Below are 23,100 nucleotides of genomic sequence, written 5' to 3'. Positions count from 1 at the left end.
GGCTGACAACATTCTTAAATGGCCCTTTGGAAGCATGAAAATGTTCAGCATGTGTAGAAATATGAAGCTTAAGGCTCTTTACACTGGGTTTACAACTGCTCCCACATCTCCTCAGTTGATCAGTGCTATTTGCACAGCTATCAGGGCCATCATAAATAAGGTGTGACTCTTGGCCAATTAAATAAATGCCTTAAATAAATGACAATGCCTCTTCATACATTCTGTACTAAGGGCCTCAAAACAGGAAATAAGGACTCATATTTATACATCTATGAGGATGATTAACACTTGATTTTTGAATCTGTTCTTTCAAATCGCAGTGTATCTCTATACCAGTAACTTCACCTTACACAGATTTTAGTCACATCACTGGAGTCAGTATAAATAAATGAGATCTGTGAATTTTTATTTTACAACCCAATGGCGTTTCTGTAACACAGAAAATATAATCCGGCAGCAAAGAAACACACAAACACTTGAATGTACATGAAACGAGACATTTTACGTACAGGTTAGAGCAAGGAAGTGGTATAACTTCTTCATTAACTTCTTCTGAAATGCATTCTGTTTGCAAGGGCTGAAATGGTAAAGGGAAAAGAGAGGAGAAAAACACAGCCCTGCTGACAATCTTAGGTAATGGTCAAACATATTGAGATTCTGGCATAAAATTCAGTTGTTGATATCCAAACCCAGCTGACACTGTAATCCTGGATTCTTCTAAGCAGCCATGTTACTTAAACAGGTACTTTCCAGGTTAATATTAGTCTTCAATGTTTCTCTATTGCTACTTGAAAAATTTTGTGTGCTCTTACTTTCTTTTTGTTACATCTAATTATATGTCATTGTGGTAAAAGTCACTTGTTACCCTCCAAAAAGCACACAGAAAATATGAGATGGAAGAGTATACAAGTCAGAGTTTACCCTGAATTTGAACAATGCCTTTTCTGTAAAATACACACAAGATCTGAGCCTTTTGCAGGGAAGAGTATAAATAAATAACAATGGAAAAAACATATGATGTGTTTGACCTTTATAAAGAGGACAGGGCTGATCAGGAGGACAGATTAAAAAGTGGTGGCAGTGAGGTTAGGGAAAAAGAGGGTTTGATACTGTACTCTGTATTCTTACACAATATTAACATATTGTATTCCTGTATATTAGGAGTCAGCAATGAGTCTCTGCAACCTTATGCACCCTGACTGATAAAAACATACATGGATACAAAAACTCATATACAGTATTAAAGCATTCCACAAGTTATGCTGTTAGTTTAGTTTTATGATGAATGTCAAATTCAAAGTGCCTCATGCACTTACCCAGAATGCCCTTTAACACCACCTGGTAAGCCACTGTGCCAAGTAGGTGCTACTTTTCAGTGGACTTTAGATAAGATTAAGTAGCATCTTGTAGATACTACAGTATCTTATCATGGCCATCTGCAATTACAACTTGAGAAACAAACGGACCCAGAGATGCAATCAGCAGTGGCGTTTACCTGCTCAGGGTGAGGAAAAATAGTTGACTGGAGCTAATCATGCAGTGTGCAACACATTGCTAAAGCAACAGAGTGATGGAGTGTGATCAGCTGACTGAGCTCCAGTGTGAAGTGCTTTTCAGGCTGAACTGAGCCTGTCTGAACAGTTGCAAACACACCAGTAGCACATCAGCTATAGTATAGTACCTTCAAGGACGCTATGCACTGAAAAATGAAGGTTTTTAAGAAATATCTGACCACTATTGTTCCTTCATCCACACTAGCTTGGCACTTAGTCTGATGTAACCCACTGACAACATCAGTCCAAAGTGTGTGCAAATGCAGATGATGAAACAATTGTTAACAGGGTCCACATTCTTCATCCCTCTTCTTCCCCACACTCCTCACCACCCTGTTTTTGCTCTGAAAATCCTCCTCTTCCTCAATGCTGCAGCTCCTTCATCCTGTTGAGGGCGGAGCCTGCCTTGAACCATTCTATCTGCGTCTCGTTGAAGCTGTGATTGAGATCCATGGTCTCCTCACTGCCGTCGCTGTGCTTCACCACCGCCTTCAGAGGCTGAGGAGGGCAAGAGGGAGAGGTGACATTTTCATTACAGACATGAACAGCTATAGCAAAGTCGTTTTCGTTTGTAATTTCCCTCTTACCTTTCCAGGAGTCAGGGTTTTGAGTCCTCTGATGGAGACCTTGTCATCAGGGCGGATCTTGTCATAGTCTGACGGGTTGCTGAAGGTCAATGGCAGCAGACCTTGCTTTTTCAAATTGGTTTCTGAGGACAGGAGGGAGACACATTAGTTGAGTATGTCAGTTAATGATATGAAAAATGAAATGTGCCAACACTGAGGTCTAAGATTTCGCACAATCTCACAACAGCGCCGCCATCTCCAGCACTTATTGTGCAGTACCGTGAATTCTGGCGAAGCTCTTGACAATGATGGCTCTTCCTCCCAGATGCCTGGGCTCCAGCGCGGCATGCTCTCTGCTGGAGCCCTCGCCGTAGTTGTCATCTCCAACCACCACCCAGGACACACCACTGGCCTACACACAACACAATGGAAAGAGAATTATGCTGGACTTACACTTGATGTAAAATTGCCACACAACAATTAATCAGTTATCCAAATTTTTATTTAAGAGAGGCAGTTAACTAAGTAAGAAGAAAATACAAGCTGTGCCCTATTTATCTGATGGATGAGTGGGGCAACGTAACAACAAAGCTATAGGACTGTCGAATGGAGGAAATTGTGCGGTGGTATCAAAGAGCAGCTTTGGTTCAATAACATGAAGCCTGTATTTCCCCTCTGCAGTCCTCACCTTATAGTGACGGGCCACATCAGGGACTCCTCCGTACTCCCCTGTCAGGTGGTTCTTGATCTTGTTGATGGCGTCATTTTCGCTGTTGACTGCACCAATCAGCATGTTGTTGGAGATGTTGTCCAGGTGGCCGCGAAACTTCAGCCAAGGTCCAGCAGCACTGATGTGGTCTGTGGTGCATTTGCCCTTCACCTGTGGAGACAGAAAAGAGGAAAGTATTGAGAACACAGCTGCATTGAGAACAAAATCAAACAGGAAATGTGTCAAAGGCCTGACCTTGATGAGGACCTCCATGTCCTCCAGATCACTCCCATTCCATTTGTCGAAGGGCTCCAGCAACTGTAGCCGGTTGCTCTCAGGGCTGACGTCCACCTTAAGGCTGCTGCCGTTGGGAGGCGGGTGCTGGTAGGTGTCCTGGCCTGGGTCAAAGTCCTTGACAGGAAGTTCATCTCCGGTGGGAGGCTCCAGCTTGAACTTCTCGCCGTTTGGAGCTGTGAGGTAATCTGTCTCTGGGTTGAAGTTCAGTGTGCCGGCAATTGCAAGGGCAGTGACGATCTGATGAATTAGAGGAGATGGAAAGCATTTAGCTTTAAAATGTAAACTCAAAACTGAATATCTAGTAGTATGGACCTGTTTAGTATGAGTTTACCTCAGGGGAAGTAACAAAGGCGTGTGTTGCAGGGTTAGCATCATTCCTGGCAGTGAAGTTTCTGTTGAAGGAAGTGACGATTGTGTTCTTCTCTCCCTTTTTCACATCACGCCTGAAAGCAAACACATAATATATTAAGTTAAGCAAAAGCAAAAGACTGGACTGAACTACTTTGTCACTGTAAGTCCTGACACAAAACAACTTCCAAAGTTACCTGTCCCACTGTCCAATGCAGGGTCCACATGCGTTTGCCAGGACCACACCTCCAACATCATGGAGGATCTTTGACTACAGGAGGACAGAAACATGTCTGAGTTTTCCTCACATCATCCAGAGCTAAATCATTGGTACAAGCAAGGTACAAACACCTGTTTTCTTTGTGCAACAAAACACTCACATATCCATCTCTTTCGATGGTGGCGCGAATCTGCTCAGAGCCCGGGGTGACCGTGAACTGAGCTTTGCACTTCAGGCCTTTATCCAAAGCCTGCTTTGCCACAGAGACAGCGCGGCCCATGTCCTCGTAGCTGGAGTTGGTACAGCTGCCGATCAGACCTAAGGGCAAAGGATCTCACTGAAAACAAGCATGCACCATTCATGCACCTTCTGAAGACATGGAAATGTATCAGGGTTATGACTGGAGCTGTGCAGCCTATCCATCCCTGGTCAGCTCTTACCAACTTTAACCTCCAGCGGCCAGCCGTTCTTCTCAGCAACAGCACCCACGTTTGACACTGGGTGAGCCAGGTCAGGTGTAAAGGGTCCATTGATGTGGGGTTTCAGCTGGAAAAAACAAATAACATGTCAGTCAAGGAACTCAATTATTCTCAAAGTGAAGTGAAATGAACCTCTTTTCACAGTAATTCGTGTTTAATCAAGAATGTATACGGAAAGTCTGATGGCATTTTTGAGATATGACCAGGAACCTTTGTTTAATGTCATGCTCTCCAAAAACAGACGCACCTCATCCAGATTGAGCTCGATGATCTGGTCATACTCGCAGCCGTCATCTGGTACTAACAGGTCAGAGTATTCATCAGCCAGGGCAGCGATTTCTGGGAAGAAAGAACAGAATGAGTGCTGAGACACAAGACACCAAACCTTCATTTACAACAAGCAAGTTTTCCAAGCCCTAAACATACGTCCACGTCCAGTCTTCTCCAGGTAGGTCTTCATGCGGTGGTTGTAGGGGAACACAGAGGTTGTGGCTCCAATCTCTGCTCCCATGTTGCAAATAGTCGCCATGCCTGTACACATCACACAAAACAACATTATTACTTGAGCCAAACAGCTGAGAGGCAAACTAAAAAGAGATTATTCACTAACCAGTGCAGGAAATGGAGTCGACTCCTGGTCCGTGGTACTCTACAATGGCTCCGGTACCTCCCTTTACTGTCAGAATGCCAGCCACCTTCAAGATGACGTCCTTAGGAGACGTCCAGCCTGAGAGGGTGCCTGTCAGCTTCACACCAATCACCTTTGAGATAAAGGGAAAAAAAAAACTACTGTTACCATGTAAATATGAGAAATAGGGGAGAAATTTAGGACAGAGGTGTAAGGAAACAAAGGTCCAAGGAGAAACAGGCAATAAAATATTTTAAATTTGAACCAAAATATTTAATTCTGCTAACCTTGGGACACTTGAGCTCCCAGGGGATTCCTGCCATGACATCTACAGCGTCTGCTCCTCCAACCCCGATGCAGATGGCGCCAAGGCCACCACCGTTTGGTGTGTGGGAGTCTGTGCCAATTAACATCACTCCAGGGTAGGCGTAGTTTTCCAGGATGATCTGTCGGTTTATGCAATCTAAATGTTAGCATGCTAAAATTACACTGGTTTCAGTTACTGTCATTTCCAGGCACTGCATCCAAACTTAAAAACGATAAAACCTGATGGATAATTCCAGAGCCTGGTTTCCAAAAGCCAACTCCATATTTTGCCGCAGCACTGGCCAAAAAATTGTAGACCTCTTGGTTGATTTCCTGTAATGAAAACCATGACAACAAATCATTCCAACATCACTTTTGAGAGATTAGTGTAATTACCGTACACAAACAAAATCCCTCACCTTGGCTCTGGCCAAATCCTTCACTCCCCCGATCTGGGCCTCGATCAGGTGGTCACAGTGGATGGTGGAGGGTACAGCCACCTTCGGCAGGCCGCTGCTGATGAACTGGAGCATTGCCATCTGAGCCGTAGCGTCCTGCATGGCCACGCGGTCGGGACGCAGCCGCAGGTAAGTGCGACCACGGTCGATCTCCTGGTTGTGGGGATCATCAAGGTGGCCGTACACGATCTTCTCTGACAGGGTGAGTGGCCTGTTGAGTCTGGACAGAAAAGAGAAAACAAAAGTTTTCTTCATATCAGGTTGCTGTGAGAGGAAGCAAGACATTGAGAACACAAGAACAATAGAAAAATAACTAACACAAGGAGTTGTAAAAAACTGAATAAATAAAGTTTGAGTAAAAACAGTTGTGGTGGTTTTACATATTTTAAATAATATTATGGTGTTATAATGTGTCTTGATCCAAAGTAAATATAGTGGGTTTCCTCCTCTGGTTTAAGAATAGTCATTGACTTTATAACTCAGTCTTCTTTCATTTCACAGTACAATGAATTCCCTTTTTACCCTCATCCCTTCATTATGCCATGCTGTAATTAGCAGTGTGTGCCAGTCTAAACTTCAGGAGTAATTACAGGCTCAGCTAAGTAGAAGCCACAGATCTGCACATCCACCATAGAATCATGTCTACCCTGTACACAAACACACCCTCCAAAGAACTACTGTTTTAAAAAGCCTTACAGTAATTCAAACACTGTGATTCAATTGAGTTGATAAGGGCTACAACTATGATAAAACAAAAAACTGTGTTAAAGTGCAAGCAAACAGAAATAGAAGAGGTGGATTCACACAGATAAGGGAGTGTCTGAGGAAACTGATGTGAGCCACAGCAAATATAGATTAGACATGGAGAACACTGACCTTTGCCGCACAATGTTTATGCTGGACTGCAGCCTGTCATAGTTGACGAAAGAGGTGGGTTCAAAGCGGCTCATAGACACATTGGCCTTGGCTCTGTATGCTGCTGATACATGCAGACGCCGTACACCCTGGCCCAGAGCAAGCTGAAGACAACAACAACAACAACAAAAAAGGACTTTGAGCCTAAACAATTAGATAACCCTCATCTAATAAGATGTTTGTATATTTTGCTATCAATTTTGCATTCTTCTTTTGAAAATCTCCTTGGATTAGAGCCGAAAGAGGACAATGAAAAAATATTTTGAATTAGCATCGATATGGATAAAGGACTGGAAGTCAGCTTGTGAATGCAATGCTGCATTGCAGTCGACTTTTATGTGTCGGATATCAGGGTGACACCAGAAGAACATGTATGTATTGTAAACGTTACTGCCACCCAAATAGACCAATAGATAAACAATTAAACTGTCAAAGCAGACACACAAGAGAAGCAACTGTGAAAAAACTGAACATCTTCAAAGACCAGATGTGCTAAAGATTATCTGTCATTCAGTGAGAGAAATGAAAGTGAGCAGCTGAACCTGCGACAATTTATCAGCTGTTGTCAAGGTGCTAACACAGTTGCTGTCAATCAGATACAGTTACAATGCGTTGATTTTTTTAAATGACCCGAAGGCACAAGTCTCAAACATTTTACAACGATGTTTATACACATAGTCCCTCTTATTGTGATTACCATAATTATTAAAAAGATGTAAAAATATTGACGGAACACTGCTGTTATTGAACATATGGCACACATATATATCTGTTAACTTTACACCAGACTGAATGGTATACCTTCTCTTGCAGCGATCAAAAATGGTTAAGACTTTGTTTGCTACATTTTTCGCTATAACTTGACAATCACGTTTTCTGTCTTTTACACGTTGCTCGTCTGTAAGCCACCTGGGAGCTCTAACCTTGTGGTTAACCTTGCTATTAAATGCCAAGCTCCATTTCTAAATCAAACCTAGCTATGTTCATTTAAGAGCTGGTGATATTAGTAACGGGTTTTAGAAAATGGAGCCATTAGTTATGTTTTATTACGCCACTGACAAACTAGTTGTTGCCCACTGAACGCGTTCAGTGCACTCAGGACACGATGACCTGGCCAGCTAGCCGGCGACTGTTTCACATCTTATTTATCCTCAGCGACCGCTCTTCAAGCTTTAAGCGGGTCAGGTTAACGTTGCATTGGATTTATAGGAAGTGACATCCTTCACTAGTTCATAAATACGATAAAAATTAGCCAAATTCGTCCCTTACCTGGAGCCGGGCGACAGTGAGACAGTAGGTTGCCATTTTGTTCACTGACAAAGATGTGTCGGCCACTAGTGACGTCACCACTATATAGGCCGCGGTCTCGCAGGTCCTTTAAGGACAAAATATTCGCTGCAATTATGTTACTTATTTTAGCCTGTTAACAGAATGTATCGCAAAGTTGTTTGTGTCGGTTTATATTTTGTATCGTTTGTACGTTTAATGAAATTTCTATTTAACATTTACCTATCTAAAAGAGACTTTTTTGTTTATTTATTTTTATAAACTGCAAGGGTAAGGGACATTAAATACTATTTAGACATCATAGTTTAATCTGTTTTTATGCAGATACAACTCCAGCAAAGTTACAATTTGTAACGAAAAAAATATTAGAAAATAGCTTTTGGTCAGATTAAAATAAGTCCTTTGTGGGGTAAAATTCGCTCGATCAACGTTTTCTTTTTCTTTCTTTTGGGAGACACTAGGTGGCAGTAATGCAACTTTTCATGCAGAGTTTATCGGTCAAAGGTCAAAGTTGATAGAACTGCAGCGCTCGCCTTACGTTAGCCAACAATGGCTAAACATCATCCAGATCTGATCTTTTGCAGAAAGCAAGCCGGTGTTGGTATGTTTCAAGCTATTTATTTTCACACGTTATCTAATGTTATTATTTTGTCTTAGGTGGATGTCGTTTATTGTATTTTCGCTCGATTTAACTTTACCTGCCATGCTAACGTTAACGGCATGGGTTTCATTGAATGTTAGCCATTGTGTTAGCTTATAACGTTACATGTCCAGAAGTTTATGTCGCTGTGATAATTAATGACGATTACTATTAGACTATGACTATTAGACTATTATTTAATTGTATTTGCTAAAAGACTAGAATTAGATGAAATAGCCAACGTGACAACACTGTCTGACTCTGACTACTTTGTTTTCTTTCTCAGCTATCGGGCGACTGTGCGAGAAATGTAAGTGTTTCCATCTACGGTCTATTTAAAAATAGACTGTTCTACTGTAAGCTTAAAGGAATTATACAAATCTGCTGTTTTAAGTTTAGGTTGATATTTCCCTCACTTTTGTATGTTTAACTGTAACCGCTGGAGTTGTGCTGCAGGGATGTGGTATTTGATTAGCTGAAACTGCACTGGCTCCAGTTTTGCTGGTCAGTGTAGTAATATTGCAGGTAAGAATTATAGAAAGTGTTTGCTGTAAATTGTGGTAGCACACAGTTTCACATGCACGCTATGTACCCTCTTGCAAGTAGCTCAAAGATGTATCATAGAGGATATTTTCAGCAAGGGCTTGTCCTTTATACCTGTTTTTTTGTTTGTTTATTTAAATAAACTACATTATCAATCAGATACTCTGTGAAGTCAGCAATGACAACGTTTGTGGCTGTTGCACATTGACAAACGCCCAAACAAGCACCTTTGTTTGACTTCATTATAAGATTTATGAAGATTATTTAAGACTCATTGTAAAAGTTGTAATTATTCAACATTTGTGAAGGCTTTTTTTAATACCACTACACAAATACAAAATTCTCAGTCCTCTCATGTGTCATTTCTCCTCTCAGGTGATGGAAAATGTGTCATCTGTGATTCCTATGTGAGGCCGTGCACGCTTGTGCGCATCTGTGATGAGTGTAACTACGGCTCCTATCAGGGACGCTGTGTCATCTGCGGAGGACCCGGAGTATCTGATGCCTACTACTGTAAAGAGTGCACCATCCAGGAGAAAGACGTGAGTGTCCTCAAGCACTCGAAGCTTCTGTTTATCCGTCACCGAGCACTGATGCAACTACATAGTAAACTTACTGTATTTATCAGGCCATATTCATGAGCTTTTTGTCGTCTTGCATTACTTGTTATGGTTTAGCGAGCACTGGAGGAATAAACAGCACTGTCTAGCTCCTTTGAGATGAAACGTTTTTTTTAAACATGCTTCTTTCTCCTCTCTTTCTGTTCGTTCTGCAGCGAGATGGCTGTCCGAAGATTGTGAATCTGGGCAGCTCCAAAACAGATCTGTTTTATGAAAGGAAGAAGTATGGCTTCAAGAAGAGGTGAAGATGCTACGGTTCAGCCCTTGTTTTAGTGTTTCAGCTTCAACAGATTTTTTTTTTCTTTTTTTTGAAACCGTAAGAAATGTTTTTTTTGACTTGTCAATAAAGCTTTCTTTTATATTTCTGTCTTCATGTCTCTCTGCTTTCAATTTTAAAATGCTCAAGAATGCTAATGGGCAGGCTTAAAAAATTAAAAAGCAGGATAAGGTTTAGGCTTTAGCCTACTCAAGTGTCACCATTAGCCAACATTCATTAATGTCCACCAACATTAATACATCGTTACACTTAAGATTTAACTTATCAACCAGCCCTCATTGAGTGGAAAGTAGTTTTTTCTTTAAGGTTTTTGTCATCTTTCTGCATGGACACCAAATAAAAATACTTATTAATTTACTTATATTGCTTTATGTATTTATTAATTTATTTTCAAAGCTTGTTTCAGGTTAAAGTAATGAGCAGCTTCACTCTGTCCTGCCTCTGTTGTCCTAACTTCTCCCTAAACAGTCTCCAGCAGATGGTGATGTTTCACGCTGCCTGCTATGACTTTTACACACTCCAACAGTACACTTTGGCTTGATTTTTAAACTACAAACTGAACCACTGGTGGACCTGTGTTCAGTTTGGGCAGAAACACCAAAAACTTTAGTTTGCACTTTGCAATAAAGCAAGCACTTTATTTATACCGTGACTCATCAGAATACATATTGATGAAATATAAATACAACAAAACAACTCAATTATTGTATTATGTTACATAGAATCTGAATATAGACTGAGATTAACAGTTCTATATTGTCTTCTCATTGGTCCAACAGCATCAAGTCCAGACTCAAAGTTGCAAAGAACTGTATCCAATATTTTAAACCTGCTTTCACCTTATAATGGACTTCATTGTGAAGCTAATCTTCAGTTTCTTTCGGCTGGTCTTAGGTCTTAATGAACTGCTCACTGCTAGAATATAAAAGACATCTATGTCTATGTCAAAACTCAACTGTTGTTCAAAGGAAACATTGTAAAATGGAGGGGGAAAAGTGTTCTCAGACTGATGGAGGTGGTTGTGGTGGTGGTTGGGTGGAGGAAGGGGGCATCAGTTTGAATATTATAATGATTGCTGAGTCACTGTGACTCTCCAAAACGGCTTCACTGACATGACCTGATTTCTCCTCTGCTGCTCTTAACCCAGTTAAGTTTTGGCTGATGAAATTACAAGCCAATAAATTAGATTCCGTAAGAAAACATAACAAGTTTCAAATTCTTTTCTCAGCTCACTTTGTAAACAAGCCATAATCAAGTTTCAGAGCACACTGCTTACACCACAAACCCTCACTACATTGTCAGAAATTATTGCATTAGGTAAATTAAGGAGCACATGGCAATTTTAATTACTCTCAATATGACTGTCTTCTATCTTAAGTGGTGACACATTTTTCTATTTTGTATCATGTTGTCAACTTAACTAGAAATCAATCTAACAGCTCCATTATTTTAAACCTATTATCTTATATTGGACTGAACTGCAGATCTGAGCTTCAGATTCTTAATAATATAAACATAAGATGTAGGCAAGAACTCACGAACTGTTCACTGCTAGAATATATTTTTACAACACAACTACTTAGGAAAGAACTCAACACTTATAGACTTAATCAACAAGGCTTTATTTATACATATTGTATATACAAGACAAAAAAAGCAGCCACACTCAAAATACCAAGTTGTTTCTTTACAAAGAAATACAAAGACGGACCCAGGAAGGTTAAAAAACAACTCCTCAAAGATTCAAAATTGACCTATTCAAGATAGAAGGCTGATGCAATCTGTCATGGCAGAAAGCTTTAAAAAAAATTATTAAAACAAGTCAGGAAGCTCATTATCATTAATATCAGACTCATATTCAGAATTTAAATCTAAAAATTAGGCTTCAAAAGACCTTATGATAAAGAACACGACTCCTTCTGAACCACATCAGTGATGCTGGGAGTAACAGTTTCCACAAAAACAACTGAGGACAAATTTTACTCCCAAATTAAATTTGTCTGGTTGTAAGATTAAAAAAAAAGAAAGAATCTATTTTAGTTTAAACTTTGAGCATTTTCTTCGTGAATGGCATTCTTTACACATGGAAAACCTTTCCCTAAAAAACTCTTTAATATTATAATTTATTTTGATAAAAAGTTATATCTATAGATGGAAGCACAGCAAGTGAAAACAAACAAATAAACAAAAAAAACCCAAATAGCAGTTTCCCTTTCTTGTCAGAATTGGACAGCAAGGTAATCCTGGGTTTAAGTCACTATTTTAAATTGCTATTTTACACAATATGCCTCTTACAAACTGGCAGACTGTGCACTGCATTGAAATGGCTTTAAGGGTTCTGGGAGTTTCTTGTTGATAAAGAGACACCCGATACAGTCTGCACATACTGAGGCTTCCTGGTTTGTCAAACAAAAAAAAAAAAAAGAAAGAAAAAAGAAAAAAAAAAAGCCTCAGAAAAACAGACACAAATGAATAAGAAAAGCTGGTTGTAGAGTCTGAGAAATAAGTCCACCATCACCCTAAAAACTCTACATACACAACACAATTGCACCATACTCCTCATACCTAGTTTAGCGACTGTTCGAGCAACATACTGAGCCCGTTTTAAACACAGATATTGAGACATTAAACATTCAGTGATCATGAAGGCAAATGTCAGCTCATTAGGGAGATAATTTAAGCTCTTACCCTTTAAGAAATTTACAATTCCGTTGCTGGATATCTAACCAAAACTGAACAGGCTTTCAAAAAAAAAAAAAAAGAAAAAAATGAATTGCACTCGATGTGAATTTAGATGTCAAGCTACAAGTATTTACAACACATGCATGAGTGTATTCGACACACGACACTTCTGAGGCGTTAGGACATAAATGGACGGTCAACACTGACCTCCTGCAGAGGGCAAAGCAGGCGTCTTTACTCAGAGACAAAAACAGCACAAGAGCAACAGTGAGACATACACTGAAACATGAAGAGCAGAGCGTTTATGTACAGCTCTGCCCTGCTGGTAATAAGTATTGTACACGAAAAGAAGTGAACATGGTGGCTCTTTTGCCACGCCACTGCAATCCCCTGAAGAAGCTCAAATTATTGGAAATGTCACAGTTAAAAGTTTCTGTAGGCAAAGACAAGCCCAGCCACATAATATAAATTTGGGGGAAAAAAAAAACATATGGGCTCCAGAATTCCAATAAAATGCCAGAAAGAACTGACAGCAACCTGCAAATCAGTTTATTTCTATAATACTATTATAATGACTAACAATCTAGTCTAACCTATTGAAACTGCTACCAATGTATCACTTATCCCCTTTTAAAAAATGAACTTAGAACCCATAGTTTCTCCAAGATAAACATCACAAATGATCTCATTCGGCCAAAAGCATACAAAACATTATAAAAGTACACTTCATAAAGGAGGTGCACTGAAGAAGCACTTGAATATCCTCTCACACCCATCTCACTCACATGGATGGTAAATAGAATTCATTAAAAAAAACCCAACCAGAAGTAAAAGTAACCAGATATCGGGTCTTTACACGCCATTGCATCTCCATGGAAACATAAGTCACGCCTTCACGCATGCTCTCCTCTTCTTCATCTGATCGACTCCGTTCTCAGATACCATCCCCACTGGTTTGATTTATTTATTCATCAGAAAAATAAATGAATAAATCAATTGCTGTCTATTGGTCTTCTGGCACATCACTTGAAAGAGAAGAGAACAAGGATGGAGGAGGGGAGGGGGAGGAGGAGGAGAAGGAGGAGGAGGAGGGGGGACAGAGGTCAACATTAAACAGCGGAAAGACTATTCACAGGGTCAAATTTGTTTGTTATTAAGAGATAAGCTCGGACTTAGAGCACTACTGTGGGCAAATCAGCGAAGAACTATTCATGTTGTAAAGTAGACTAGTCAACAAAAAGACTTAATAAGGTTTTACTGTAATGTTTATTTCCCATATTACTGCAATTGATGTCACTTGTATCCCCTTTCATAGAGGAGAAGCAGGCATGGTGCCCATTCATACGAGACAATTGTGATGAGATACTGTGTAACCAGGGTGTGTCTGGTCCAGGTCTTGGCAGGAAGCAGGATCTATTTTTTCGGTTTAGTCTCAAAGGGATATTACTCTCCCTCTTCCCCTGTATCTACCTCTGTCCGTAACCCAACCGCCAAATACTATTTTGCAAGCGGTACAGTGCATTGGCACCTGCTGGCCAAGCTATGTCCCTAACCTGACGTGTGGACACCAAGTGACTGATACTGAATCGACGTCCACTTTCACTTTCGTGTTTAAGCCTTTCATGGTCCCTTACAGTGGTCCAAATTTGGCTTCATAACGTCCCACGAAGTTTTTGAAGCGGCCACACTCCTTCCGTAGCTCGGCGACCTCCGTCCGCAGCGCTGCATTCTCACGCTCCAGGAAGGCTGCTCGGACGGTGATCTGATTCTCCTTTAACCTGCGGGCGTCACGCGAACGTTTGGCAGCCACGTTGTTCTTCTTCCTTCTCTCCCAGTACTTATCATCCTGGAGAGGTGGAGAGTAAAGAAGCCATTTGGCTGGACTGAGTCAAAGCAACACAACACCAGACCATACTGTGCTTTCTGAGCTTGGCTATGAAGGTAAACTGGTTTATTAACAGCTTTAAGGATCTTAAAATCAACAAATTGGCCCAAATATGAAAATGGCCAAGTGTGAAATACAACTGACAGCCAAGCTCGCCTGTGCACGTAAACAAAACGTGTTCTCAGGCAGAATGGGAAGGAAGGAAAACATCAATTTGAAGATTATTAAACTGCTGAGTCACTGTGAGTCTCCACAATGTCTTCACTGTGATATGACCTGATCTCTATTTTGCAACTCAAATTCAAATCAAGTCTCTGCAGCTCTTACATCAGCTGTGCGCCAGGTAACTGGCTGATGAAATTACAAGCCAATGCAACTGTTACATTCCATTTCTTCAAGAAGACATGTTAATGGTGCTATCATATTTCTAAGATTCAACAAACTTTGTAAACAACCCAGATTCCAAGTCTTAGAACATACTGCTTACACAACAGCCCTCTAACCATTCTCACTTTGTATTGACAGAAGTTAAAGTGACAAGCAAATTTAGGAGCAGATTAAAATATCTGAATGGATTTCAACATGGCCATCTTACATTGTAAGAAATGGGAAACATTTGTCTTTTCTGTGATTATTATAAAGACCTGAGTGTGCACCTCTCAACATTCACGTTCTGCTGTATGGTACAATAGTCTGTCTATTGTGATATTTTCCAGAAACTTAACTATGCACAATGAAACGAAGTGCAGGACCTCAACTCCCTCCCTGCATACCTTCTGTTCTTCAGGCACAAACACCTTCTTGGCCTTTTTGATCATAGGCTGTGGCTTGAGCTCATCCTCAGAGAACTTGTGCTTGCGGGGGTCAAACAGCTCACCCCCAGGCACACTGGACAGAACCAGGTCGGTGGGATCCGGCTCGTAGTTGACATCGACTTCAATCTCATTGGGGTCAATGGGCTCAGGCGTCGCTCTGTCGTTCTCAGTGGTCACCTCTGAGGAACGAGAACCAAAGGTCAACACTGAACACCGTCGGCACATTTACAGCATTTATTTGATCAACATTAGGGATGTGGGATGTATATCAAACGTAGTAGTTACGCTGAGTTACAGGTGACCTGCACCAAGGCTCCATCTTGTATTGCTTTTCTTGAACTCTACTATGTATGGGTCTGTGGTGACTGCTCTGACTGCTGGTAATCCCATCGTTAACTCTCAGGTCACAATAGTGTCACAACATACCGGAGCCAAATAAACTCATGATTGTAACATGGAAATCAGATTCAAAAATCTTTGAGGCTGCTGAGAAAATGTGACTATGCACAAATAACAACCAGTCTAAATGCATTAACAATGGACTGAAGACTGATGCTAGCACATGTTAGTCTTCTGATTAGGTTAATTTATTTCTCAGAGTACACAACCAGTCAAAAGTTTGGACACACCTTCTCATTCAGTGTTTGGAATTATGTAGCAAAGAAAAAAAATGTTAAATGACTCTAAATATGTTTCATATTTTAGATTACTCAAAGTAGACACCATTTCCTTTGTTGACAGCGCTGCAAACCCTTGGCCTTCTCTTAATTAGCTTCATGATGTAGTCACCTGAAATGGTTTTCACTTCAGAGGTGTGATGTGTCAGGGTTAATTTGTGGAATACCTTGCCTTCTTAATGGGGTTGGGACCATCAGTTGTGTTGTGCAGAAGTCAGGTTGGTACATAGCTGACAGCTCTATTTGACAACTGTTAGAATTCATATTATGGCAAGCACCAATCGGCTAAGTAAAGAGAAACAACAGTCCATCATTATTTTAAGAACTGAAGGCCAGTCAGTCTGCAAAATTGCAAAAACTTTGCATGTGTCCCCAAGTGCAGGTGCAAAAACCACCCAGCGCCATGACGAAACTGGCTCACATGAGGACCGTCCCAGGAAAGGAAGACCAAGAGTCACCTCTGCAGCTGAGGATAAGTTCATCCGAGTCACCAGCCTCAGATATCACAAGTTAACAGCACCTCAGATTAAAGCCCAGATAAATGCCACCCAGAGTTCTAGTAGCAGACACATTTCTACATCAACTGTTCAAAGGAGACTGCACGAATCAGGCCTTTGTGGTCAAATAGACTACCTCATGAAGCTCATCGCGAGAATGGCAAGAGTGTGCAAAGCAGTAATCAAAGCAAAGGGTGGCTATTTTGAAGAATCTAAAATATAAAACACATTTTGAGTAATTTCACACTGTTTTGTTTGCTACATAATTCCATATATCTTCATTCTTAGCTTTGATGCCTTCAGTGAGAATCTGCAATGTAAATAGTCATGAAACTAAAGAAGAACCATTAAATGAGAAGGTGTGTCCAAACTTTTGACTGGTAGTGTAGGTCGATAAATTGTCATGTCTGAAAAGTAAATTTCCATGTCTTAACCTGAAGCCCCACTCCGAAGAATTTAACATGTTCAGTCTGATCTCACTTAACCCAAACATCTGGTTTTCTGCCTTGTAAAATACACACAGAAAATTTGGTGAAACCCTGCAGTACTCCAGTTTCCTCCAACATCCACTCACCTGTAGTAACCTCACAGGTGATTTCCGAGTCACTCTTGGTGACAATCAGAACTTCCTCCTTGCACTTTTCCAGTTCCTGACTGGGCAGCAGGGTCAGGGGGGACATGCTTGCTGATTGGTTAACTTTCTTCTGTGCAGCCTTTAATTCCACCGCCTTCTTGGAGCTTCCTTCTGGGCTGCCCTCTTGGGAGTCCTCATCAGGCAAGGAGGGGATGCCGTTCTCCATGAGGAACTCCTCCAGGTCCATGTACTCCAGGTGGAAATTTTCACCATCATAGGGAATGGTTTTCTCCCAGATAGCGGGTGTCAGGGCGGCTGAAGGACCCATATCGCTACCTCCACTGCCCAGGTCAGCATTATCTCCCAGACACAACTTTTCCTTGTCGGTTTCTGAAAGACAGGAATGATAAGCATTTAGATTAAGAAAGACAGCTTTCACTGAAATAAGGAAATGCATTCTTCATAGCCCATAATCAGAAATCAGTTTTGTGTAATCTTATTGAGGTCAACAGGAAAACTGCTCAAGCGAAGCACAACTGACAGAACACCCCTGTTTACTTTTTAAGTGGCTTTAATTTTTTCGTCCTCTCCAGGCACCAAACCCGAGCACAAAGTGGAGCCTTCCTGTGTCCACTGTAGCCTATACTGTAGCATTAAAACTACTAAATCTACATCTACTTGTATAGATACATGTGTGTGTGTGTGTATATACAGAGTCAGCCAAAATAATGTATACACACATCAGGAAAAAAGGGTAATGCCATCTGTTGGGAGAACATCGTACAACAGTACAGTGTGATCGTAATTTCATCAAACTTTGAAAGAGGTATCTGTGTGTATAGAAGTACTTATACAAATTAAATATTTATGCATGTTTTTCTTTTCCTGAGGTGTGCATACATTATTTTGGCTGACTCTGTATATATATAGATGTATATACAAAACTAATTTTTGTCAGCCAAATCTTAAATCATTGGCAGTAGGGACCTTTCTGTCAATAAAACTGCATTTTAAGTGGGACGTGTCTAGGAAAGTCAGGAGAGTCAGGGGGTGTCGACCCGAAACAGTATCGACCTTCAAATCCACCCAAGAACGTGAAAATTAGAGCCGGTAATTCGATTCTTCGGTGATCACTATCAACAATACTATACTTTAAAATAAAAGTCTTACCGAACAAAATAACAATAAAAACATCAAGTGTTTATGTGTTAGTGCATTATGGCCTTAGATGTAACCCATCCATACAAACTGAACACCAAAGGTTTTGCCTGCAGATGTCGCCATTTTTTTGTATCAAATATTCCGACACTGTGAACCACTTGGAACAACAGCAGCTATTCGGGCCTGTGTACGCACGTTATTGTGGTTGCATATCTATGAACACAGCCAACACTAAAGGACTGTTACTGCCGGCTACAATGTTTTGACACTAATTGTTTTCGGCTGAACTCGTTTTAAACTCAAAACATGTCGCCGATTCCTCTCCGCAAATTAACTGCACTTACCATCATCACCGTCCAGTATATTCGGCGGAGGCATTTCCATTATTTTCTTCAAAACCACCGGGAATGAACTATGGGCCCCCGTGGCCGTTTCCAGCGTTATAAGAATTGGCTCTCCGGACATTTTCCCTTTTGTTGTTAACGTTATCCACGTAGATACGGACACAGAAATAAGCTCCGCAGTTGTCTTGTTTGCTCGACAACGTTAGCTATCCAACCGGTTTGACCGCAGTTCCAGGCCACCTCAAATGTTTTTAAAAACACACAAATTCAAGCTAAAGTGTGACGGCGACCGTGACCACGTCCCCTGAAACTCGGTTTGTGGGTCACTTCTTCTGAAAACGAAGGACACGGCTGGTTTTTGCGTTGAGAACAAACCGTACTCACTCGTCAAATTCACCACCCAGCCTTGTGTTGATTGGCGGGATGTGTTCCCTGTTTATGAATATTAATCAAATTGTTATAGGAAGGCGGGGATTCTAACGAGGAGCCAATAGGGATTGTCACTTCTGAACCAGCTGAGATCTCATTGGTTGACCGAGTTATATAGGTCCCGAGCTAAAGAAACACTAAAGCCAAGTATAACACAGAAAAACGTGTCACGAGCAAAAAACGTTGCGCTGATATGGATGTAACTATAGCATATGCGCACGCCTTACAATTGTCAGTAAGGTATGATTAGTTGTCAATCAATTGTCTCTGCAGAGCCATCACAAGTTCTTATTTTAATTCTTGCAACTTTTACTCACTATTAAACTCTTGGCAATTTGCTAAGAGACGTACACATTTAGAGTCCATTTAAACCATGTGCTTATGCTGCTGCACCAACGCCGATCCACTCACGTGCAAAAACACGTGCATCAGACGCGCTTACATATCTACAGACTCAGAAGGGGCGGTATCTACTCACGCTTCCCCTTCAACCAGTAGTAAACTGCATGGTGTGCTTGTTCAAGTAAAATAAGAAGCACTTAAATACCAGAAGAAGCAGTAAAATAGAAATAAATTCAATATTTGTCCCTATGTGTTACAAGTATGACTATAAACATGTATTCCCAGAGACATGTTACAAGGCAAATCAAGCAAAGCAGGATGTACTTTCAATCTAAACAACATGTGTTGGTGCGTGATCTTGAACAAAACACAACCTCAATGCCAGTACATCCTGTTCTGTGACAGATTAATAGACGTAAATAGAGGATGCATTCCACACATCACCCAGTGTTCTCTCCAGAGTTCATCTTAGTCACTAAGTGGGTTATTCAGTCTGTTTCTACAGCAGCATCAGTGTGATCGACTGCAAAGGGCACCTCTGCACACCGTGGTGCACACTGTTGAACCTAAGAGCGAACAGTGGGGGTGGCGGTGGGAGCATGTGTTTTCCTCCCATGTCGCTGGCATGTGTCACACAGAATCTGTTTTATGCACAACATTGTGAGGAGACACACAACCTTCAAGGTCAGCTGCCACATAGACGCCATGTGAGTCAGTGCTGGGTTCACAATGAACATCACCTAATAAAGTACAAAAAATTCCTAATTTGAAATGTCTGGCATTAATGACATTTTTACTTTTAAAACCTGGAATAGAAATGATAAAAGACTTTTCATGACCTTCAGAACAGTAAATTGAACTGAATCAGTTATCTTGTGTCCAGTTTTATTTGTTTATGTCAACTTTGAATGAAACATAACATTTGTTGAATATTTGTGGAATGTGGAGAATTCGCTGCTCAGATGCATATCCCATCTGAAACTATGGCAGGACAGCCGACGACTAATGCTGACAATCTTGAGGTATAAAGTGGTATAATGAGACAGCCCCAGTCTGTTTCATTATACCAAAACAATACATAGACGTTTATGATATAACTGTCATTTCTTCATAATCTGTTAAGATTTTTAGTTCCTTTTGGTTATTTTAAAACTACAATTCTTGCATATTGCACCTCATATTGCATGCATTCTGACCTTGACATCATATGAATGTGCTGTCCATGAGTGGTGACACTGAAACATCCTCTCAGCCTCCTATAAACACAAATACACTTAGCCAACAGGTGCAGATACAGCCGGTCACAGCGCCAGACACGAACTACTGTGGTGCACGTGGGCGCATGGCAACAAATTTAATCTGTTCACGATGCCACTTCCTTGTCCATTTAATTCAATAAAGAGTGAATGGGGTTCTCTGAAAACAAGTTTTGCAGTCAGCATGACTCTGCAATTTGGAACAAAATGGATTTGCTGAAAAGTCAGGATCTCGCTTTCTTCATTTCACACATCTTCCAAACCACTTAAGTTGATGCGGAAACATGTTGGGCAGCTCTAAAAACCACAAAATGATCACATATTTCCAAATAGCTGGGCACCACAGTTTGATTTTGGATCTAAACTACTGCACTATGAATCCATAATTGCCTCATTATTCCATCCTAATATGGAAGAAAGAAAAGGATGATTAACATGTCACTAATTACACATTTTGTGGGGCAGTTTGTGGGGCTCCTATAATGAAATACAGAATAGACAGAGATATGATTGTGAAATTATGTTAAAGTGGGCCAGTGGCAACAGCACACCTCTCGATATAATGATATTACTTAACTCTAATCTGATTCATCCAAACATGATCCGGAGAAGGTAAACAGAGCCATCTAGTGATTTAATCAGGAATCTACAAAGCGCTTCACACACACACACACACACACTCAACCCTGACAGATGAAAGCAGGTGACAAACACAGACCCATACAGACTGGGTTATATCAGCACACAATTATCACAACCAGTTAAATTTTACCAAAACATTCACTCAGTGTTAATATCAAACAGAAGGACAATCGTAGGACCACAGCGGGTGCACTGTTCTCTTATCTGACTGACACGTCCTAAGGACAGGGTTTGTTGAGGATCAAAACATCAGCGTGTTTTAATCATGTGCTTCTGATAAGGCTGCTAGGATCCAGCTGGTGTTAAAGGACACCTGGAGCATTTGTTTGACAAAGAGTCAGCAGGATAGAAAGGCCCCTGCAAATACTGTTTTAGTCACCATGCAGATAAACCACTATCATTATGTATTTGGATTTGCTTTCATTAACTCATATGTGTTCCCTCATTGTACGTTGATAAAGCAGAGATAATAAGCAGGTAACTAAATGTGATACATATCCGCCAATGTCCAGAAATACAAAATGATCAATAAGTCCGATTACAATATGATGGTCGCCAAAAACGTCTTACAGCCTGTCACAGTCCACCTGGACGTCATTTCAGATCCCACTGAAAGACTATGTCAGCGCACAGCTTCTGAGGGAATTTCAGTGGAAAATTTAATGTCTTCAGCTAACCTTTGGTTTCTAACTAAAGCCAGGGAGCAGATCCCTGCAGCCTAGTCGCCAGCACAATTCCTCATCCACCTCAGCTGACAGGGATTACGCAACGAACATGCTGCTGTGTGCAGACACCTGAAAAACAGTTTAAATCACAGTGCGGCACGGAGCTTAAATCAGAAGTCCATAAAAACAAACTTCCCTGTTTGATTTGACAGTCACTTACCATTATCGTCAAAGTTCGGGAGAGTAAATGGATGCTCAAGAAGAGCCCTGAAAATCTCCGGGATTTCTGTGGTCATGATTTTTTATTTTTTTTAAAATTTCCTTAGAAATTGAAATTAGGTCAACAGATATTTCAGAGCTGGTTAGCAGCTCAAAAAAGAAAAAATCAAAAGGGGCTTGTTAGGGTAAAATGAAGACGAACGCACAAATCCAGGAGGTCGACTGGGGCTTACACCGGCCCGACAGCTCCCATGAAGTGTTAGGAACGTCAAAACTTTAAGAGGTCACACGAACTATGAACTCTACACAAGTTACTTAACGTATCCCGCCCCCCAACTCCCGCACAGCCGATCAGTATCGTTCCTCCCCCCAGAGATCGACGAAAAGAGAGCCGATTGGTCAATAACAATATCCATCACAGCTCTGATAGCCAATCTAGAACCGCGTCTAGATTACCTAAGGTTAAAAAAATACTTTACGTAATAGAGTGGGTAATTAACGCAATAAAAAAATGATGCGTTACGAACACCTTCCAACTCCACAGTGGATTAAAACACGCCTATAATGTGAGGGTATAGAAAAATGTGTAACCTTCAGTAACAAGCATCTTAAATCTCATATGGCGTTGCAGTTTATTAAATTGTCAGCCAATGACTCGTGGATAATTTGTTTTTAAGCGTACATAACAAACCTACACGTGTATAAAAGTAACACACGTGCGCTTACTTTGACATGCGGCTGTAGGGTGAGCACAAGCTAATTACACCCATCACGGCTCAGTGAGACAGAGACACGGCACTGAGCCAGCCCCCAGGCCCACCGTGGAACTGACAGACCAGATATTAAAATCTGTCACGTCACGAAACTCCTGCATTTACCTTTCGTAGCATTTGTTCGGCGCGAGGCTGAGAGGAGAGGTGTGTGGAAGTGTGGGTTAGTGTGCTGACACGTGAAAGGCTTTCTTAAGACGTGTGAAAAGAACCCACTGACCTCCAGGTCGACATTGACAACACTGGTTTGTGTAATACCAAGGGTGGTATCTATGATTTGGTTCTTAGTATGTCTA

The 23,100-nt window shown here is 41.0% G+C and overlaps 3 protein-coding genes across 4 annotated transcripts; 1 reads left to right on the top strand and 2 right to left on the bottom strand.

Moving 5' to 3' along the window:
• Positions 1-385: 385 nt before the first annotated feature.
• aco2 (aconitase 2, mitochondrial) lies at positions 386-7,841 on the bottom strand. The gene is made up of 17 exons (XM_046377285.1): positions 7,749-7,841; positions 6,441-6,583; positions 5,526-5,784; positions 5,347-5,439; positions 5,088-5,246; positions 4,783-4,933; positions 4,599-4,703; positions 4,420-4,511; positions 4,134-4,239; positions 3,854-4,011; positions 3,671-3,744; positions 3,457-3,568; positions 3,084-3,362; positions 2,808-2,999; positions 2,399-2,531; positions 2,141-2,262; positions 386-2,051 (listed from the first exon to the last, which is right to left on the bottom strand). The coding sequence occupies exons 1-17, from the start codon at positions 7,782-7,784 to the stop codon at positions 1,917-1,919; spliced, it is 2,349 nt and encodes a 782-aa protein (XP_046233241.1). The 5' UTR covers positions 7,785-7,841; the 3' UTR covers positions 386-1,916.
• A 379-nt stretch (positions 7,842-8,220) lies between these two features.
• Positions 8,221-9,930, top strand: phf5a (PHD finger protein 5A). The gene is made up of 4 exons (XM_046377286.1): positions 8,221-8,367; positions 8,693-8,716; positions 9,325-9,491; positions 9,725-9,930. The coding sequence occupies exons 1-4, from the start codon at positions 8,316-8,318 to the stop codon at positions 9,812-9,814; spliced, it is 333 nt and encodes a 110-aa protein (XP_046233242.1). The 5' UTR covers positions 8,221-8,315; the 3' UTR covers positions 9,815-9,930.
• Positions 9,931-11,447: 1,517 nt separating this feature from the next.
• Positions 11,448-22,279, bottom strand: tefa (TEF transcription factor, PAR bZIP family member a). 2 transcript variants are annotated; one of them, XM_046377825.1, is made up of 5 exons: positions 22,036-22,279; positions 16,977-17,366; positions 15,187-15,407; positions 14,163-14,374; positions 11,448-13,553 (listed from the first exon to the last, which is right to left on the bottom strand). In XM_046377825.1, the coding sequence occupies exons 1-5, from the start codon at positions 22,109-22,111 to the stop codon at positions 13,532-13,534; spliced, it is 921 nt and encodes a 306-aa protein (XP_046233781.1). In that variant the 5' UTR covers positions 22,112-22,279; the 3' UTR covers positions 11,448-13,531. The 2 variants fall into 2 exon arrangements, with proteins under 2 accessions (XP_046233781.1, XP_046233780.1); XM_046377824.1 differs by lacking the exon at positions 22,036-22,279 and adding an exon at positions 18,482-18,909.
• Between the last annotated feature and the right edge of the window lie 821 nt (positions 22,280-23,100).

This window comes from Scatophagus argus, chromosome 21, assembly GCF_020382885.2.
Source record: "Scatophagus argus isolate fScaArg1 chromosome 21, fScaArg1.pri, whole genome shotgun sequence".
Lineage (NCBI taxonomy): Eukaryota > Metazoa > Chordata > Actinopteri > Scatophagidae > Scatophagus > Scatophagus argus.
Note: the sequence above shows the minus strand (reverse complement) of the source record. Positions and strands in the feature narration are given on the sequence as shown.

Excerpts from the sequence above, each read along its gene's own strand:
- aco2 (XM_046377285.1), bottom strand. The coding sequence starts at position 7,784 with ATGGCAACCTACTGTCTCACTGTCGCCCGGCTCCAG. Across the intron at positions 5,247-5,346 it reads GCTCTGGAATTATCCATCAG|ATCATCCTGGAAAACTACGC; the intron begins GTTTTATCGTTT and ends ATAAACCGACAG. Across the intron at positions 4,512-4,598 it reads GGAGAAGACTGGACGTGGAC|AAATCGCTGCCCTGGCTGAT; the intron begins GTATGTTTAGGG and ends CTTTCTTCCCAG.
- tefa (XM_046377824.1), bottom strand. The coding sequence starts at position 18,602 with ATGTCCGGAGAGCCAATTCTTATAACGCTGGAAACGGCCACGGGGGCC. Across the intron at positions 17,367-18,481 it reads TATACTGGACGGTGATGATG|AAACCGACAAGGAAAAGTTG; the intron begins GTAAGTGCAGTT and ends CCTGTCTTTCAG. Across the intron at positions 13,554-14,162 it reads GAAGCCAAATTTGGACCACT|TGATGTGCCAGAAGACCAAT; the intron begins GTAAGGGACCAT and ends TTCTCTTTCAAG.
- phf5a (XM_046377286.1), top strand. The coding sequence starts at position 8,316 with ATGGCTAAACATCATCCAGATCTGATCTTTTGCAGAAAGCAAGCCGGT. Across the intron at positions 8,368-8,692 it reads CAGAAAGCAAGCCGGTGTTG|CTATCGGGCGACTGTGCGAG; the intron begins GTATGTTTCAAG and ends TTTCTTTCTCAG. Across the intron at positions 8,717-9,324 it reads CGGGCGACTGTGCGAGAAAT|GTGATGGAAAATGTGTCATC; the intron begins GTAAGTGTTTCC and ends TTCTCCTCTCAG.